We start from the raw sequence: 20,044 nt of genomic DNA on the forward strand, positions 1-20,044 counted from the left end.
TACCGATCAGTTAAAAAAAAACTGAGTATATCTGGCCAATGGCATCGCTAACCTGTGCAGGGAGTTTTATTGTGAGTGGCTTTTGAGAGCAGCTGCAGCTATAGCAGTGATATAGCTGCAGCATCGTCGTCATTAGCATCACCAGCAGCAGCATTAGCAAAAGCAGCAGCAGCTGCAGCTGCAGAAGTGGTAGTGGTAGGAGCTTCTTTAGCATCAGCAGCATCATTAGCAAAATCTGCAGTAGCGGCAGCAGCATCATAAGCATCAGCATGATCATCAACAGCATTAGCAAAAGCAGCGGCATCATCAGCAGCATTAGCATCAGCATCATCATTAACAGCATTAGCATCAGAATCATCATCAGCAGCATTAGCAAAAGCAGCAGCAGCAGTGGCAGCATCATAATCAGCAGCATCATCATAAAAAGCAGCAGCAGCAGCCGCAAGCCAGCGTACGACCAAGGATCCCTCCCATCGCCAAAATGCCGGCACCGTCAGCTGAGTCGGAATTTAAGGTTCACGCAGCAACCGGCTGTCAATTTTACCGGTACGCGCGGCAGAAAGAGACGACAGAACAACAAAATAACCCCCCCCCAACCAACCCACACACGCGCGCGCGAGTCTCTCTCCGATGACATCATGCGGGTTTCCAAGAATCAAACCGTGGGCCGATTGCCGCCAATTTGGCGTGCTCGTGGCAATCGGTGCTCGGAGGCGAGGTCCCCTTGAAGCTCCACGGCTCCCTCTCTGCCAGAGGAGCAGCCGACCGGAAAAAAGGGCCACGTCTCCACGTCTCTTTTCCATCGCGGCTCACAGGGCCAAAAAACAAATCTGCGTCGGGTGGGTTTGCATTGACGTGGGTGGCGAGCCGCTGTTCATATTAAAACAAAAACAATTGTTACCAGGTAAGGGCCCACCGAGCCATTAGCGAACCGGGCCAGCGCAAGTGATAGGTCAACGAAGCGGCTTAATCATCGCGTGGAAATCTGATGCAGCCAAATGCTCGAAACGCGTGACGTCGATTCTAAATGGCGAAGGGAAAAACCGGAGGACCCGAAGGAAAAATATCCACGCGACCACGGGGAAAGAGAGAGAGAGAGAGGGGGAGAGACACGCAAACTCTAAATACACAGCAGGCGTCAGGATCGGGATAGAACCCACGACCTCCTGCACTCCGGGCGAGGGAGTTAACATCTCCTAGCCACCGTGGCGCCCCACAAAGGGCGGTGCATTGGTTCAGGCGAGCGGGGGTTCACGAGTTCAAATCCCAGCTGTGGATGGACTCGGCCCACTTTGAGTAGCCTTGCCGTGTCATTTTCTTAGCATTAGGGTGTCTGACCCAAGTTCATTTAACGACGCGCAGGTGATTTGATTTTTTTGTTCGTTTTCTTTTAGCTATGAGAAGGAGCCTGACTGCCGAACAGGGGAAGAAAGCACAGCAAGCGCCACGCAGAGAGGCGCCTCCCGGGGTCGAGGAATGGAACCCGGGGCCCCCTTCGCGCTGCGAGGCGTTACCGCACCGCCGCCCTTCCTTGCTGCTCCGCTGCCAAGCGCTACGCTACACGGCAAGGTGCTGTGTTCTGGAGCTGTCGGAGAGGGGGGGGGGGGGTAGGGAGTGGGGGGGGGTAGGGAGTGGGGGGGGGATTGGGCGATGCGGCGTCACATAAAAACTATGCCCTAGTCTCTGGCCTCTGCACCGGCTCACGGCAATGACTCTTGGCAACGACTCGTGGCACCAGCTCACGGCAATGACTCTTGGCAACGACTCGTGGCACCGGCTCGCGGCAATGACTCTTGGCAACGACTTGCGGCACCGGCTCACGGCAATGACTCTTGGCAACGACTCGTGGCACCAGCTCACGGCAATGACTTGCGGCACCAGCTCACGGCAATGACTCTTGGCAACGACTTGCGGCACCGGCTAGCGGCAATGACTCTTGGCAACGACTCGTGGCACCAGCTCACGGCAATGACTTGCGGCACCGGCTCACGGCAATGACTCTTGGCAACGACTTGCGGCACCGGCTCACGGCAATGACTCTTGGCAACGACTTGCGGCACCGGCTAGCGGCAATGACTCTTGGCAACGACTTGCAGCACCGGCTCACGGCAATGACTCTTGGCAACGACTCGTGGCACCAGCTCACGGCAATGACTTGCGGCACCGGCTAGCGGCAATGACTCTTGGCAACGACTTGCGGCACCGGCTCACGGCAATGACTCTTGGCAACGACTCGTGGCACCAGCTCACGGCAATGACTTGCGGCACCGGCTAGCGGCAATGACTCTTGGCAACGACTTGCGGCACCGGCTCACGGCAATGACTCTTGGCAACGACTTGTGGCACCAGCTCACGGCAATGACTTGCGGCACCGGCTAGCGGCAATGACTCTTGGCAACGACTTGCGGCACCGGCTCACGGCAATGACTCTTGGCAACGACTCGTGGCACCAGCTCACGGCAATGACTTGCGGCACCGGCTAGCGGCAATGACTCTTGGCAACGACTTGCGGCACCGGCTAGCGGCAATGACTCTTGGCAACGACTCGTGGCACCAGCTCACGGCAATGACTCTTGGCAACGACTCGTGGCACCAGCTCACGGCAATGACTTGCGGCACCGGCTAGCGGCAATGACTCTTGGCAACGACTTGCGGCACCGGCTAGCGGCAATGACTCTTGGCAACGACTCGTGGCACCAGCTCACGGCAATGACTCTTGGCAACGACTCGTGGCACCAGCTCACGGCAATGACTTGCGGCACCGGCTCACGGCAATGACTCTTGGCAACGACTTGCGGCACCGGCTAGCGGCAATGACTCTTGGCAACGACTTGCGGCACCGGCTCACAGCAATGACTCTTGGCAACGACTTGCGGCACCGGCTCACAGCAATGACTCTTGGCAACGACTTGCGGCACCGGCTCACGGCAATGACTCTTGGCAACGACTTGCGGCACCGGCTCACGGCAATGACTCTTGGCAACGACTCGTGGCACCGGCTCACGGCAATGACTCTTGGCAACGACTTGCGGCACCGGCTCACGGCAATGACTCTTGGCAACGACTTGCGGCACCGGCTCACGGCAATGACTCTTGGCAACGACTTGCGGCACCGGCTCACGGCAATGACTCTTGGCAACGACTTGCGGCACCGGCTCACGGCAATGACTCTTGGCAACGACTTGCGGCTCGCGGCATCGATTCATGGCACCAACTCGCGGCACACACACTCCCCCCCCCCCCACCCCCCACTGCCAGCCGAGCTGCCCCAAGAAGGTGAGCAGTCCCGCAAGCACAGCCACAGCGGAGAAAAGTAGTGCTCGTTTCAAGGTCTCCCTTCGACAAAAGATGCGCTTAGTCAAACTGGCTTCTCTTCATCATCATCAGCAGCAGCAGCAGCTGCAGCAGCTATGGTGTTATTAACTGTCTGACGAAGACGCTGTCTCCAAGCCTCACAGTCCCGCATGGAATGAGACTCCACTTGGAGGAAAAGGAAAAACATCTCCTAATCAAGGGACTCCGTCCGCTCTTCGCTATCGCAATGGCACGACGCCGCGCGTTGTTTTCCTTTCCTTATTTTTCGGTATATCTTTTTCTCTTTTGCTGCCGGCGATACGATAACACGGAAACCGAGGCCGGACTGCAGAATAACAAAAATAAAAATGTCAGAAAAAGCCAGCGGGACGGCGCGGACGCATCAACGGCAACAACGTGGGGGCGGTGGCAGTCGCAGCCACGTGTGACAACGTACGGAGCTTGACAGAAAGAAAAACAGATAGACACAATGGCATGGAACCACCGTGTCGAGATTTGACATTTTTTTTTTGCCCACGTTTTGTGTTGTTGTAGTGGCTGACAGCTTGACACAAGCCATTGCCCTGAACAAGGACGTGGATTATACTCTAAGCGGACACGTGCTAGTTTGCGCATGCACGTGTACGTGCGTTTGCCTACCCGCCTGCTTACACGTGCCTTTATTTACAGCAGACTTACGCAGCCACAAGGCCACGTCTCACCGCCCTGCCTGGTGCAGAGAATTAACACCCTAATTGGGTTCGTCCATGTGGCTTTCAACCCAAGTGATTTGCAGTTCAAACGAATCATCGAGGCGGTGGCTCATCTACTGTTAACAACCCCGAGACAGTGGTGGAAATTGCACATTCCTATGGCCTGGGCAAGTTTATCCAGAGGAGAACCACTGTTGACTTCCCCCCAAAGAGTGATACGTGATTTATCGACCCCCCCATAAGGATGACGAGCTGAGCCAACCCACCGCCCCCCAACTAGGATTTGAATTAGCAAACTTTCCGATCGCAAGACTGCAAACCTGTCCGGGGTATTGGTACCGTGAAAAAAATTGGCGTCTGTGTTCGGGCGGCAGGAAATTATTCGTAGCGAGATCTGGGCACCGCGTGTCGAACTTTATCACAGCGACGTTACTGTGCGGCTCTGACAACGGACGTGGCTGAGAAATAATCGGGGGTTCAGTCTGCAGTGGAAACGGAGGCAGCCCCATGCAACAAAGACATCCCAACACTGAACACGAACACACACACAAAACATGTCTTGCCATTTAAGTGAAGCTTTCCTGCGTATATATCTAAAAGGACATCGTTGTTATTGTCGTTGTTATTGTCGTTGTTATTGTCGTTGTTATTGTCGTTGTTATTGTCGTTGTTATTAGTACGATCGGTTATTATATTCCGGCACACGGCGTACACCGTGGATCAAGTGGCCAGGATCGTGATCGTGATTTCCAGGCTCAACCATGATGGCCAGTCGTGTAAGTGCGGCCTACACGGCTGGCCATGAGCCCCACCCAGCAGATGGGTGGGGGGGGGGAGCTGGAGGGGGTGGATACAAATGCTCAGAGAGGACGGCACGACACGTCGGTCGACGTTAGTCAAACTTTAAACGGACGTCAAGACGCTCAGCAGAATGAGCGACGATGCGATCTGCTTTTGTTTCTCGTACAGTCTGCCCCAGCCGTGTACATTGTCAACATTTTTTTACTCGAATATAAGAATTTAGAGTGCCCCCCGCCCCCCCACCGTCGCGCGCCCGACTTACCAAATCATAGAACATTTGTCCGTAAACTGAAATTGAATTTACGACCCAAGGATTTTGCATCACATTGCCACGCATTCGACCTTAAGATTGATGTTTGAACGCTCATTTATTGAAGCCTTTCAACATCTGCCAACCTCCTGAAGCGTGTTTAACCCAACCCCTCCACCCCCCCACCCCCACTATTGTAAACTGATCTATAAAATCTAAAGATGAAAAGAGGTGCCTGTGATGAAACCGGCTTTTCAAGTGTAACAAGTTAATGGTCACTCCGTCCGCAGCCACCAATGACTTCACATTAAAATTGGATTTTCACTTAATTTGGAAAACACATGCCAGCTCCGAGAATTATAAACATCCCTTTGATGGTCTCACACGACTCTGCGTGGATCATGGGGGGGGGTCACTTGAAGGGATCTCAGAAGTAGTTCGGCGATATCTGCTTCAGCGGGCTGCTGTTCTTTAACGCGGGCGACCGCCACTGCTGTGTGAGACCTCTGAATGGTTGGTCTCACTACGAGACGCCCTGCCAATCTAAACCACTCTGTTACCTTTTTTTTAAACCGTGTGAAGTGCCTTGAGATAAAGTGCTCTTTCTCTCCCTCTATATATTTTTTTTCAACAAGATAATATTGCGCAACATTTAAACCTCTTTCGCACCATACTTAGCCAAGCCGTGCCAATTGGAGGTGCGATGAATGCACGTAAATGGTGTAAAATATAACATACAATTAAAACAAAAAAATGTCCCACCTGGCAAATTGTACCAAAGTATGTTCGCTCACCTTTATGCCCTTGGGGCCTCTTGGCCCGGGATGTCCTGGCAGGCCATCGATTCCCTGGGGCAAAAAGAGAGAGGACGCTACACCACCCTGTGCTGTGGACACTCCGCATCACTGACAACGCACTTCTCATCATCACGTTCACTACTGCGCACATTCTGAGATCCCGGACCCAAGGGGCCTGAACCCAGGTAAAGGGGGCTATCATTTTAAAGTCATATTGGAAATGAAATCGGCTCATTTTTCAGCTCCAGCCCACACCGATTCACTCCATTAACTCACCAGTGGTCAATCCCCTTCTTATCACTCCTTCATCGCTACATCCATAGTTACCATTCCCGTGAAAGTCACTCACTGATTCCTCCTCCAATTTTGAGGACTTGGTCTACTTCGTCTCAACTACCACACTGCATTCAACAACCAAACTGCAGGTCAACTACCACACTGCATTCAACCACAACACTGCAGGTCAACCACAACACTGCAGGTCAACCACCACACTGCAGGTCAACCACCACACTGCATTCAACAACCAAACTGCAGGTCAACTACCACACTGCATTCAACCACAACACTGCAGGTCAACCTCAACACTGCAGGTCAACCACCACACTGCAGGTCAACCACCACCCTGCAGGTCAACCACCACACTGCAGGTCAACCACCACACTGCAGGTCAACCACCACACAGCAGGTCATTTGTATTTCTACGTGACTCCCTTGCACTGCTCAACCATGGAATTCCCTCCCCATCGTCTATTTCTTCCAAACTCTTATAAGAACCTCGCTAAAAAAACGCATTAACTCTTATCTAGTGCAACATTGATCGTGCGGTTTGTTGCTGACTGCTTGGAGTTTTGAGTGTTTTTTAGGCCCGTGCTCAGCAGCTGTGATTAATAGTAATAAAAAAAATCGCGTATTAATGTATAAAAATAACTACATTGCGTGCTGCTGTGTAGCGTTTTGGGCTATATATTCATTCGGTGATTAAACTGTGCTGATGACAAGGCCATCTTTGATGCATTCCATTTCTTGGAACACACTGGCTGTAGCACAAGGGGTATATTCTCTCGGGGAGCGGGAGTGTAGCCGTTAGCGCGCTGCGCTACGAACCAGGCGACCCGGGTTCGATTCCCGCTCACGGCGCACACCAGTGACGATTATCTGAACCGGTCCTCGGCTTCCCCTAGGTCGACGCAGCCTCAAATTAATTATCACATCATAGGACCATGTCGGAACGAGAATCAGAATCTTTACTTAGACTGGGGACATCCGATGAGCTATGAAGCTCTTTTTCACGGATGTCCAGTAGGGGCGACGTTGGGGAGGCCTTCATCCAGCTGCGGATTGACCATGGCTGATGATGATGACGACGACAGTGATGATGATGATAGCAAGGGTGTGAATATATCCATTGAGCCAAGATCCCTCAGATCCTCTGATACTGGTCTTTTAGTTGTCCCAAAGGCCAGGACCAAACCCTAGGGAGAAGCAACTTTTCGTGTTTACAGTCCTCGCCTATGGAACTGCCTGCCAGGGGGATCTTAGGCCTCTAGAATCATTAAGCACTTTTAGAATGAATCTAAAAATCTACTTTTTAAAACTTACTTTTTATTCGGATTTTCATAATGTGTTATTTTGATCATGTCTTTGCTAGAAATTTTTTTACAACGTGATTTTATTCTGCCTACAATTTCACTTATATTGTTATTGCCTGTTAAGCACGACGCATTGCATTTTTTGCACGAATAGTGCTCTAGAAATAAATTTTGATTGATTGGGGAGCTGGAGGAGACCTATGTGCGAACCGCGGGCTGAACAGAGGTCACGTACCATCACACCTGGAGGCCCCCTCTCTCCTGGTGGGCCAGCAGAGCCAAACTCTCCCTGCCAGGTGCATCCAGCACAGACACACACACACACCGAGACAAGAAGCGTCGCGTGGCAGTAAAGGCAGGCGGAACAAGCGATGACGTTCACACAAAGTCGTGTTTTTTTTTTCTCATTTCGTGACCTTTAGTTTTTACGGTCATTGAGAGGGGTGACGGCGGCTCAGGAAGGCACTTATCCAGCAGTGGATAAATGGAGAGATTATTACGTGGGAATTGGACGCTGATGGTGGAGCGTTGGGCGCCGGCTGTTACCGCCTCCCCAGTGGCGATGTTAACACAGCGTATCAGGTACTCATTTAAGGCCGAGTCGACCTAGGGGAGGCCCAGGACCGGTTCAGATAATCGTCACTGGTGTTGGCCGTGAGCGTAAATCGAATTCGGGTGGCCAGGTTTGTAGCACAGCGCACTAACCACTACACTACCGCTTCCCACTAACACACACATGCACACACATTGGCATTTGGCTCTCATCGGTCAAAACAGCATATTTTGAAAGCGCCGCAGCATTTCGGCAATGTTTTTTTTTGCCGAAATAACGCGAGATCGCATTTGCCGTGACGAATGCACCGATGAGAATGTGGACAAAGAAGTGCTTCGAAAAAAAGAAAAACGAAGACCAGTGCTGTAATTTTTTAAAGATAATTATTCGGCGAAGCTGACGTCGCTGATGCTGCTGCTGCTGCGTTGGCAGCGGATCACAAGCACAATTACCAACATGATGGACGTGCTACTTAGAAGGGCCATTTGGCCGGGGACATCGTATTATACATTTATATACAATTTATTTTCAAGCCACACAGGTGAATTGCGCAATTGGCAAGGTAATGCCATCTGTCGGCATACAACTCAACATTTTTTTTACCACGAATAGTTCGTTCCTAAAAAAAACCCACCGCCGTCATGAATACATTCCGGCGCTCACGACCTCGGGAGGGACGGGTCTCGGAGGGCGATTCCGGAGGGGGTGCGGCCGTGTTGATAATTCCCCTTGTGGGGAAACGCGCCATCGGTTCAAAGGCAGCCACTGCCGCCGCCGTTCCTCCCTGGACACTGTCGACGCGTGTGGCTCGTGTCCCTTGCACATCTTTGCAACGGCGGCTATAAGCAAAAGCGCGTGTGTAGGTATACTCACGTTCTGGCCCGGAGGCCCATTGCTGCCCGGAATCCCTGGCATGCCCTAGGGAACAAAGACAAAGATCACCCGTGTAGCCTCAACAGAATGTTGGGGCAAGTGCTGTTAGCGAGTAGCATCTGACACTTTCCTTTTCCTAAGCTACTCGTTGCGCACACGGTAGCACTTCATTTTTTGTGCGCGGTTCAAATTAACCTTTTGCTCGAGCGGTGCCTTCGCCGGTCAGGTTCGCGGCTGGTTTATTTGTTCATTCCCCTTGCTCTATTGCACCCAATTACCGTTCCCGTGCCCTCGTTGTGTGCAACGATGCCTTCTTCATTGAGGGCGATGTTGGCAAATAAAATAGAGACTGAGTGACTGATTGAGATCTCTGAAGCGAGACGAAGTTTAGCCTGCGTAGTGCTGCGACCGTGGTGGCTGGGAGATGTTAACTACCTCGCCTGGTATGCAGGAGGTCGTGTTTTTGATCGTGACTCTGACGCCTCTATATTTTAAGTTGCCATTGTGCTCTCCTTGGTTGCGTGGCCTTTTCTCCGGCTCCCCCAGTTTTTTTGCCTCCAAATTTACAAACGTGTGCGTTTGGAGCATGTGGCTGCTATCAATGTCAACGTGATCGTCCGCTTTCGTTGAGCTATAATTTGTGGTCAGGTCGCTTCTGAAAAAAGTGCAAACATAGTTCAGTGGGCCTTAACTGGTAAAAACAACAAAAAAACTGTTCATATTTTAAATAGTTTATAGACTCATGGCAGGCTCGTGCCGGGTGAACCGCAGTCGAAGAACATTCAAAGCCACCGCGAGTCGAGCGAAGCGCGAAAACAAGCCGCCAATAAAAAGGGCGGCAACACGATTGAAAAGCTGGAGTCATCGCATTGCGAAAAATTCCGTCGTGTTGTTCCGTCGCGACGACGTGATTTGCAGCGACGCCTCGGTAAACGATTCCTGTCGTGGCGCGGGGCCGAGGAGGCCCCCAGCGGCATCTCGTTGCCGAGAATCGCGCGGTCCCCAGTTGCTCCGTTCAAAAACGCCGCCGCCGCGGCTTTACCGGCTTACGCCGCGCGAGTGTTTGCCTGAGTGCAATAACCAATAAATAACGATAGACCCGGGGGCGCGTTTGTTTTTTTCCCGCAAACCGGCTGTCCCGGAAGCGTCTTTGAGCTCGGTCGTCTCGCGGGGTGGTGAACGCGGGTTCGCGGCTGGAAAGGGATCGAGCGAGCCCGTCCGTCGGGTACAACCCACGGAGGTGAAAAGGGGGCGACCGTTTACATCCCTCGCTTGAGGTCACCCCTGGCAGAAGGGCTTCCAGGAAAGGAGTGAGCGCTGGAGGGAGCTTGCAGTGTGTACTTTGGCATACTCTTTCACACGCACACGCTGGCCGGACGTCTTGCAAGAGGTGCGAGTGCCCGCACTTGAACCGCTATTGGGTACCGTCGTATATTTCTGGCAAGCCGGGAGACCACGGCGAACAGCAGTGGCACGTGATATTTTTTGAGCCGCCCTCGAATGCCATACCTCACCCGAATAGCTCGCTCCGACCAGTGCGGCGAAGTATGACGTTCGAAACAGCCCCCCCCCCCCGGGGGGGGGGTGGGGGGCCTTCATCCAGCAGTGGATTGACAAAGGGTGCTGTACATCTACGCAGATCACGTTCACCAACGTTTTGGATGCCGGCCACTGTTGGCTATGCAACCCGGGGCTTTGTCCACGCCGTCCGTGTGCGACTGCCGACGCCGTGTCGCCTGCCCCTCATCCACCACGCTCGGGAGAAAAACGCGCAGCAAGAGCGAGAAGGGTGGCAGAGAGGGGTGGGGTATCACTCTATCCCCGTACAAGATGGAAACGTGATGGCGATTAGTTCACTTGCTGCACTGCCGCCTCCTGGCGAGCCAGGGTATGGCTCCTCCTCGATGCACGCGGGGAGGGAGTTTGACAGCATCTGTATGCGCGCGGTGATCCATCAACCCTCGCTGCTGCCTCTACAATTTGCAGCAGCGTAGCCACAACCGGCCAATCGGTCTGCGATTTCACTTGTTCTTTTTTGAATTCACAGATGTGGGAAATGTTGCCAGATTGTACTTATATATGTTGTATGTTGTATGTATGTTGTATGTATGTTGTATGTATGTTGTATGTATGTTGTATGTATGTTGTATGTATGTTGTATATATGTTGTATGTATGTTGTATGTATGTTGTATGTATGGAGCCGTCGTGTCGCGGTTGGAGCGCTGCACTAAAAATCCGGCCGCCCGTGTTGGATTCCCACTCATGGCCAACGCCGTTGACGATTATCTGAACCGGTCCTGGGCATCCCCTAGGTAGACTCAGACTCACATGACTACCCGGGTGCGGCGTGTAAACATCGCCACGAGGGAGACAAAGGCGGCCTGGTGTGGTGTTGGCCACCCACCCCCTCGTGTGCTGTGCCGGCCTTGATAGGTGCTAGTCGCTAAAAGCACTTGCCCCAACAGTATGTTAAGGTTTCACAGGGGATCTTTGTGTAATTTGAACTTCTTTTGTACCGTATGTAGCCAACCATGCTACTTGTAGAGCTGGAAAAAAATGCTTCACCCTCCCAAACTGCGTTTTGCTATCTCCTGCGCAGTTATCGGTGACGAGGCTGGGACCGGTTAACTCACTCGGTGTGTCATCACGGGGCGGCCGGGCCTGAGATTCAGATGCGGGGTCTCAGCTGGAGGCAGCTCGGAGCCGTCTGGATCCCCTTGAGCCACCGGCGGTCACCCCGACCGCTTCTATTTTTGAAGACTGAACCCCACGTTCCTGGCAGGAGCACCGTCCCTCCCCGCTCAGGTCAGGTGTGATATACACCCTGGCCTTGACAAAAATAACAATACCAAAAATAACATCAACGTTCTATCCATAAATGTTTTGTTTAGATCGTAGGAATATAAATGCATCGTTAAACCCTCCGCCACCCAACACGGCCAATTTGTCAGGTTTGTCACGTTTGTCACGTAAGTAAAAACGCGCCAATTAGCTACTACTTAAGCGCAATGGTTGTGTGTTGGAGAGTAAACCGCGCAACATTTACAACGTGAGTAAGGAGTTCTCCCGAACGTATAACGCGCAGTCACGGTCGACAGCAAGGTGACGAAACGCACTTGGTAGATGACACTCGTAAAGTTGAAGATGGTACCAGGGTCTCCTGCTGGAGGACATTGGTTTGGTGGCTTAGTTATGGAATGTACAGGCGGGGTGCAATTTCACCAGGCCCGATGGGCCAGAGAGGCCCTGGTCCCAGGGCACAAAGAGGGGTGAGGGGGGTAACTGGGCAGGGCCCTCCACCAATTAATTCCTTGCACCAGGGCCCATGCCAACCACGCTGCAATGCCGCTGAGAATGCCCAGATGCTGATTTAACAGTTCGTGGCCCGTTTGTTATACGTACGGTGCCGAAAGAAGTTCAACGTACTTATGTATGTACGCTATTTTATTGCACAACATTAATGTGTTCTCTTAGCTGTGGAGCGAGGAGATGGAGCGATGAAATCGGCTCATGCGAAGGTCCCGGGTGGATTGTTACATGGCATGTATAGTACAGCCCTTTACCAATCCACTGCTGGATGAAATTGCTGCAAGTTATGATGGCTCTGTATAAGCGACGTGTTGGCATCTTTCAGATTAATCTTAAATATCTAGTAATTGTGCCGAGTTACAACCCCCTCCCCCCAAAAAATCAGTTTTTTTCAACTGACTGAAGTTCACGCAAACAATTCCAATTCAAGGTTTGATATTTTAGAAATATCACTTCCCCTCATCAATCTAGTCCATCAACCATGCCAGTTGTAGCAATGTGACCAAACTGCCGTCTGCAAAATACTAAATCCAAATTGGACATTTGGAAATGTGACGTGAGAAAAACTAAATTATGACATCCGAGCCTCATTCCAAGTACGCATAACATGCACCGCCCACCCCCACCCCCCTTGCTCTCCTTAGGTACGGAGAAACCTAAACCCTGGCAGTTGTCCAGGAAATACGCGCACCGTGCGTACGACACGCAGACCGTGTCCGCCCTAGCGGGGAGGGGCGTGGGGGCGTGGGGGTGAGCCGGATAATTTCCCACAGGCCTCCCCAATGGCCACGGCACCACCGTCATTTGTCCAGGAGGATTGCAGTCGAGGAGTAATTAACTTTTCCCTTTCGCCTGCTGCAATCATTAACCTCCATTAACTTTAATTCCACTCCCGACTTCTTTTTCGGCCAGGGCAGAAACGTGCGTCAAAGAGTTTGTGGGCTTTTTAGAAAGAAAGAAATAAAAAAAAATCATCATCATTATCATCCTCACAGCTACACGCCAAGCAATTGTACGACGGAGAGTTCTCGCAGAGTCAGCGAGCGAGCGAGCGAGAGGGCGTCTGCGGTGGTTTAAGCTGCGGGAGTTTGCGTGCAGATGAACGGACCTCCTGCTACATGGTGGCGGCTGCGGCGGTGGTGCGTGCTCGTAACATTATTCTTAATTATATTTTTTTTAAAAATACGATATTTATATTTGGTTTGTGGCGGTTGTGGTGGCGGTGGTGGTGCATGCTTGTAAGATTATTATTATTAACCATAATTTAATGTAGTCATACAAATTACAATGGATATCTACTATTTTTTTCACAGTTAATCAACATACATGATACGTGGCGCATGCACATCATGCACGCACACCACGTATGTGCACTATGTGTGTGCGTTGTGCCGTTTTTGGGTGCAAAAATCGCAATACCTGTGGTATATATTAAAATTATTTAGATTCCGTTGTTTGTAATTTCGTGCTAGGCAGAGGCGATGAGGGCAAGCGACGTAAATGAGCGCCCTATGAAGGCAACAATTCACACGTGATGGGGTGGTGTGGTCAACACAGCGCCCAGAGGCACCTTTGATGCTTACCAACTGCGTTAGTCACTCATTTAAGGCTGAGCTAACCCTCGGGGAGGCCCACGCCTGGTTCAGATACTGCACTGATCATCACTGATTTGTTTATGTTTAGCCGTGGCCGGGAATGTAACGCAGCTCTCCGGGTTCCGTGGGGCGGTGTGCAAACCGTGGTGGATGCGATACACTGCATGTGTTAGTCAGCAACAGCGAGGGACACTGCCAGGCGAATGCTTCTCCAAACTGGTCACGAGGGGCTATTTGACTATACTTCACCATGCCGGTGAGTGTGGGTTGCAAGGGGGGGGTCAGTGGGGGAGGGGCGGGGGGTGCAGCGGGGGTAGGGGAATCTAACTCAGGTGGCCGGCTGTGTGGTGCAGCCTGCGAGACACACCGCTGCACCACAACTACGCACACACACATACACGCGCGCGCACGGACTACCAGTACATCCAATGCTACCAAATAGAAAACACGTGTTTCAAATTCATGCGGTGGCCACGACCCACAGAGCTAAATGAGACTCCGGCTGTGATCACCATCGGCAGAGTGAAAAGCGGTGGAAAACGTGCAGCGGCGCGGAGAATAATTGGAGGCAAGGAAAACCATGTGGGGGGGGGGAGGGGTACGTGGCCCGGGACCCCCCCCCCCCGCCAAAGCGCGGGGCCCAGGGCAGTCTGCCCGATTCGCCTGTAACCCTAACGGACGGCTCTGGGTGCAGGTTAAGGTAAAGGCGGTAGCCCTGCGATTGTCCGCTCGTGGCCACTGCTGGCAGAAGAGGCTCCAGCTAAAGGCAGCGCCTCTAACGAGTATATTGGCCCATTCTTCCACACCGATCAGACGTCTGGGAAAGAGGAGGGAGTACTCACGCTTTACCCCACCACTTCACGCCATCTGCCGATCGAATCACCGCAGCCCGACATCATGCCCTCGTACGTATGCTGTTGGGTGGACGGAGGCGGGAGCGGGGTTGGAGATTCTCGCAATCGTCGCCTCAGCTGCCGCGCCGGGAGGTTGGATTGAACCGGCGACACCGAGCGCCGAGAATCGAAGGCGCAAGCGAAGGTGTTTTTGGTGGAGCGACGGCACGAGAAGAGGTCTCGGGCGAGCTTCGCGCGTCAGGGCGACGCGAGAGCAACCATGCTTGGCACGTGCCACGAAGGGCATTTTTGACACCGTTTTCTCTGGGCAATTACCACCCCCTTCTGAAATAACCCGGCGGAGCGGCGGCGCGGAGATTATTACCCGTGACAAATTAGCGCTTGGTGAACAAAGAAGAAGAAGAGAAAACGCATTCCGCTCACGAAGCGCCAACATCGGTGGGTAAATTACGCAAAAACCTTCTAAGTTAAAGTGGAGCACCCGTTGCACATCGCTAGCTCTTAAGGACCCGACACGAGAGTGCGACCCGACCACCAGTGGCACGAACAAAGCAAGCAACAACGAAGACATTCTCGGGGTGCCCGAGCAGCTCACGGGGCCGCAGCTTCGCGAAGACGACAAAGCGATGCACAGAACAGTCGGAGCGCCGACTTCCAAGAAAATCCACGTTCGCCTCCAGTTCTCCCGTCGTCCCGCCTGCATCTATATCCCCTCGGTGCCGTCATCTCGCTCGCGTTTCATTTCAAATTGAAAATGTGTTCCCCCTAAAGATAATTTTGGCAGCAACCATCGCCGCCGCCGCCACTGCTCCGCCGTCTAGCGTAGCTCGCCCGTTGCATCGACACAGTCTCCGATGTGTGAGGATTCCAGGTGGCGTTGCGTGACAAATTCGTTTTCTCGTCCCGCTGAAATCGCGGTCTGTCTCATTCTGACAGAGGGCCATCTGCTTCTCGTCGCCCACGTAAAAAAAAAAGATGAGCCGTCGGTAGCTGATAATGTGTATCTCCAAATGACTCCAACAAAAAGTTCAACTAAAGTAGCTACTTGAATAAATATAAGATGGGAATGGTCATGGGTTGTTTTTTTTATATCCTTCTTTTTATCTTCTGGAAGGCCACGTAATGATTTGCAGATTCTGGCAACTGAGTAACATTTTTATTTATTTATGGCATTTTATATATACACATTTTTTTTTATGCACAGCACCGCACGAACATCGCAAATAAAAAAATGCTACTGCTGCAGAGATGCATGCTGCGCGCACGTCACTAGGATTGGCGATGGTTTTCATTAAGGCCTCCCCCCCCCCAGAGGCACGAAACACTCACGAACACACACGCACACACACGAACACGCACACACACGAACACACACACAAACAAAGATCTCATTACGCACGGAAAGATTTTTTTTTCATTTTTTGCGCACAAGCATTCATAAAAAAAAAGTCGAAACGACGACAGAAAATTCTGTCCGACGCTAGACCTTTTAAGACGCTCCTTGAGGTGCACGTGTTTACCCACGTGATTTATAGTTTTGTGTAAAGTCTGCGCTTATTTATTTATTTCCACGCTCACTTATGCGTCCACAGGGGATGCTAACTGCCCTGGTGCAATGGTTTACGGCACTGGACTTACAATCCAGTTCCATTTCCCGGCGCGGCATTTGAAGCAATTATTGAATCCCACCTCGCCCACCGTCGCCACCACTCAGAATACTTAGGCCCACTGAGCTATGTAGCTCTTTTACACAAGAGACCTGGCAACGAATGATAGCTCAACGAAGTGACTTATCGCGTGGAGATTCATAGCAGCCAAATGCTCTGAACGCGTGATGTTGATTCTAAATTTAGAGAGAAAAACCGGAGGACCCGGAGAAAAATCCACGTGTCCACGGGGAAAGAGACACGCAAACTCCAAATATGCAGCAGCAGTCGTCAGGGTCGGGATCAAATCCACGACCTCCCGCACACCAGGCGAGGGAGTTAACATCTCGCCAACGCCTCTGTTCACCCGGCGGCGTGAATGGGTTCACCACGGTTAGTCGCGTGCGGTGCGGTACATTGTGGGTGCTCCCAACTCTTCCAAGGCGTCTGGCTAGCATGGAAGAGGAGGCCATAATAATATAACCCTTCAGAGGCCCTTCCACCAGCAGTGGCGTGAGCAGGCATTTGCAGGGCTGCGCCTTTAATTTGTATTTGTCCGTGGTGTAGGCGACGATGGGAGGCTTTTTTTTCCAGTTCCCCACCCCGGCTCCCCAGCCCCCCCCCCCCGAGCCCTCCCCCCCTTTCTGGAGTCAATTTATTTTGGCTGACGTGGAGTTGGCCGAAAGTGCCGTGCGATTGTTGCTGTTTTAAAAACATAAACCCAAGTGACAGAAACTGAGTTTATAGATGACCCTAAACCCAACGTGGAGGTAACGAAAGGGCTGGGTATTAAATGTTATCGATAATACGTAGCACATTTAGACGCAAGTACGAACAAAAATAATGCCTTCGTTTCAGAATATATGATGATAAACGTAACAGCAGTGGTGAGCCCCAGGATTCCCGAGCGCGGTTAAATATCAGCCAGGGAATGATATCTAGACGGGACGAGCGTTCCAGCACTCGACCCACACCGCTGGCCAGTGCGGTGATGTCCGGTCAAAAACACAAAGCTCGGCAAATGACACAGCATGGGGGGGGGGGGGGGCCTTCATCCAGCAGTGCATTCACAAAGGGCTGAAAAAAAACATTATTATTATTATTTACAAGCACTAATTTGCTGAATGATGATCGGTATCCGTTTACTGAGTAGGTTACTGATTCTGAAAGTCAGGAACCGTTAACTGATTCCAAAGGAACTTCGGTAACAAACACAACTGAATGGAATGTACAAACCCACACGGTGGCCGAAATCACAACGTGGTCAGTTAAAAGGCAAAGGCGCAGCCCCTGCAATCGCTCACGCCACTGCTGGCGGAAGGGTGCCCTCCGCTAGTGGGATCTGGAAGCGGCATTTGGGTTAAATGATGACGTCACCCTGCTGCTGCTGCTCTATTTAAGACCGGGAGCAAGCGAGGGCTTTACCATTCTGGCGAATTGCCCGATGATGCTGGATGTAATTACCATTGAAACGTCACAGTACTCAAACTGTAAATGTTGTGGATTCATTCTTCAACACACCGGTGGGCTAACGTAGTGAATTATTTGTCTTTTGTCAACGTGACACTTTTTTTGCTGATTGGCCGTGTCGGGTGGTGGAGGGTTACGACACATTTATAAATAACGCGATCTAACCTAAAAACCTTTATTATGAATTTGGGTTTTCTCTTCAACGCACATCCAGGCAAGATTTGTGGGAGTACCCACGCGACCTGCCGCCGATCGATTAAACTGCAGTGTATCCCACCCCGTTTATGACCGCTGGGCTGGGTGGACAGAGGCAGGGGCGGTGGTGGAGGTGGAGGTGGTGGTGGGGGTGGTGGGGGTGGGGGTGGTGGTGGGGGTGGTGGTGGAGATCGCAAGTCCACGCACCCCAGCGTTACAACGTAGTAGTAACTCGCTTCAATCCTCAGTTTACAATGTAAAAAAAACATGTTGTGTTCATTACTCTGCGTATTGCTATATGCGTGGCGGACTGGGCATCCGTGGTTTTTTTGCTGTTGTTAACATACGGTTAACGGTTAGGCACAAGAAAAAAAAATGCACGATACGTAACAAAGCAGACTATGAAGGTGCAAGATTGCAGCCCTCCAATTACGACCTCCTGTCACCGGGAGCTCGATATGGCTCCCTGTGGAGGCTATGTTTTGACACTACTCTTCCCCGCTATGAAGCTACGGTCAGCAAGCAAAATACTGTGTAAATATACATATATACACACAATCGAAACAAACGAATGTGGAAGATATTAGTAAATCAACATGTGATGTGATAACGTCGCTGTGAGTCATTCAAGTCGAGCTGCAATGCCGACGCCGCTGCTCCGAATTGGGCTGACGTTGTATACAAATCTGGCCGTCGCCTGATGAAGCTGGTTGTAATTACTGGCGAAACGTCGTACTCAGATTGTAAATGTTGTGGATTCGCTCTCCAACACAACCGGTGTGCTGTACTAGTGACGAATTGGCACGTTCTGTTTACGTGACAAACCTTACTAATTGGCTGCGTCGGGTGGTGGCGGGTTTAACGACACATTTATATTTTACGCGATCTAACCCCAAAAAAACACCCGATAGTATGGATCGTACAACGTTTTGCACCTCCATGGGCTTTGTGAACAAAGCGCAGTGTTGTGATGCATCTCGTTCAATGCAAAATGGCCCTAAATCAGCGGAGTAAGACCGTAACCCACACATCACATTCCCACATTTGAAAGCGTCTCTCCCCATTAAACGGAACATTTTCACATCTTCGCTTTCACAGATGCCCTACTACGCTGAAGATTGTTCGATTGTGTGCTCTGCGTGTGTGTGTGTGTTTCTTTGTTCTGCCAGAGTTAATTGTTCTCACATGGAGTGACCGTACAAAAAGCGCGTCGGAGACAACTGCACCGCTAAACGGGAAACTTTAAAGCGCGTCTCCGAGTAAGCACCACCGAAACGAGTGGAAAGCACAACAAGAATGAGGCAGGAAGCGAATAACTCACAACTTCAGAAGCAACGTTGGCAATCGCTGACAGTGGAATGTTTTTTTTTTTTAAACGGGTGGAACGGTCAAAACATTGTCCCGATAGTGCTAGCTTAAACAAAATGAACAAATGCTGCCGGGTTAATATTGGCATGGAAAGGCGAGAGATCGCTTTGGTCTAAAGCGAGCTACACTCGGTGGTGGAACAGAACCTCCTCCCGCCTGTATGTAGGAATCGGAGGGGATTAGTTGAATGACTTAGTTTTTTTTATTATTATTGCAACACGAAGCGAGCACGGCAGAATTACGCCGGACGCGAACGGGAGGAGAAACACCGCGAGCTGTGACCACAAAATCGGCTAAGCGGGGCCGTTACGATGGAGGCGAAGTCCACGTGCGGCGACGTGGAGATTTATAATTGGTGATGTTGGCTACTGGGGTAGCGATGGGGCAAGTGCTATGAGCACAGCAACCGGAGTGCGATTGTTGCTGGTCGCGGCTAACATCGGTGGCGAAGTGACATCCGTACCGGACTGTGTGCCTCCCCCAATCCCTTCACAACGCACGCGGTGAAGCACGGTCAGACAACCCCACCCCATGGGAACATTCATCCAGCTGTGGATGGACAAAGTTCTGCACGTCACTATCATCATTATTATGCATTGCACACCGTTGATATAATACGTCGATTTTTTTTTGTTTGCCAAGCGAGAGCCGACTTGCACAGAGCACGACGTCACACCCAAGATGCCTCTTGGGAGCAAAACGCCGCCTCGATCACTCTCGTTTGTAAAACAT

The 20,044-nt window shown here is 51.5% G+C and overlaps 1 protein-coding gene across 3 annotated transcripts in view; it reads right to left on the minus strand.

Annotated features, from left to right (window-relative positions):
• The window catches only part of LOC116945196 (uncharacterized), a 144,623-nt gene that overhangs the window by 26,470 nt on the left and 98,109 nt on the right, over positions 1–20,044 (minus strand). For all 3 annotated transcript variants that reach the window (XM_032959463.2, XM_032959465.2, XM_032959464.2), the window contains 3 exons: positions 8,874–8,918; positions 7,683–7,736; positions 5,853–5,906 (listed from right to left, as the gene is read on the minus strand). In XM_032959463.2, coding sequence (XP_032815354.2) covers positions 5,853–5,906; positions 7,683–7,736; positions 8,874–8,918 — 153 coding nt within the window. The remainder of the gene's footprint in view (positions 1–5,852; positions 5,907–7,682; positions 7,737–8,873; positions 8,919–20,044) is intronic.

Source organism: Petromyzon marinus, chromosome 23 (assembly GCF_048934315.1).
Source record: "Petromyzon marinus isolate PM22_M1 ecotype Great Lakes invasive population chromosome 23, UKy_Petmar_22M1.pri1.0, whole genome shotgun sequence".
NCBI classification, from domain to species: Eukaryota; Metazoa; Chordata; class Hyperoartia; order Petromyzontiformes; family Petromyzontidae; genus Petromyzon; species Petromyzon marinus.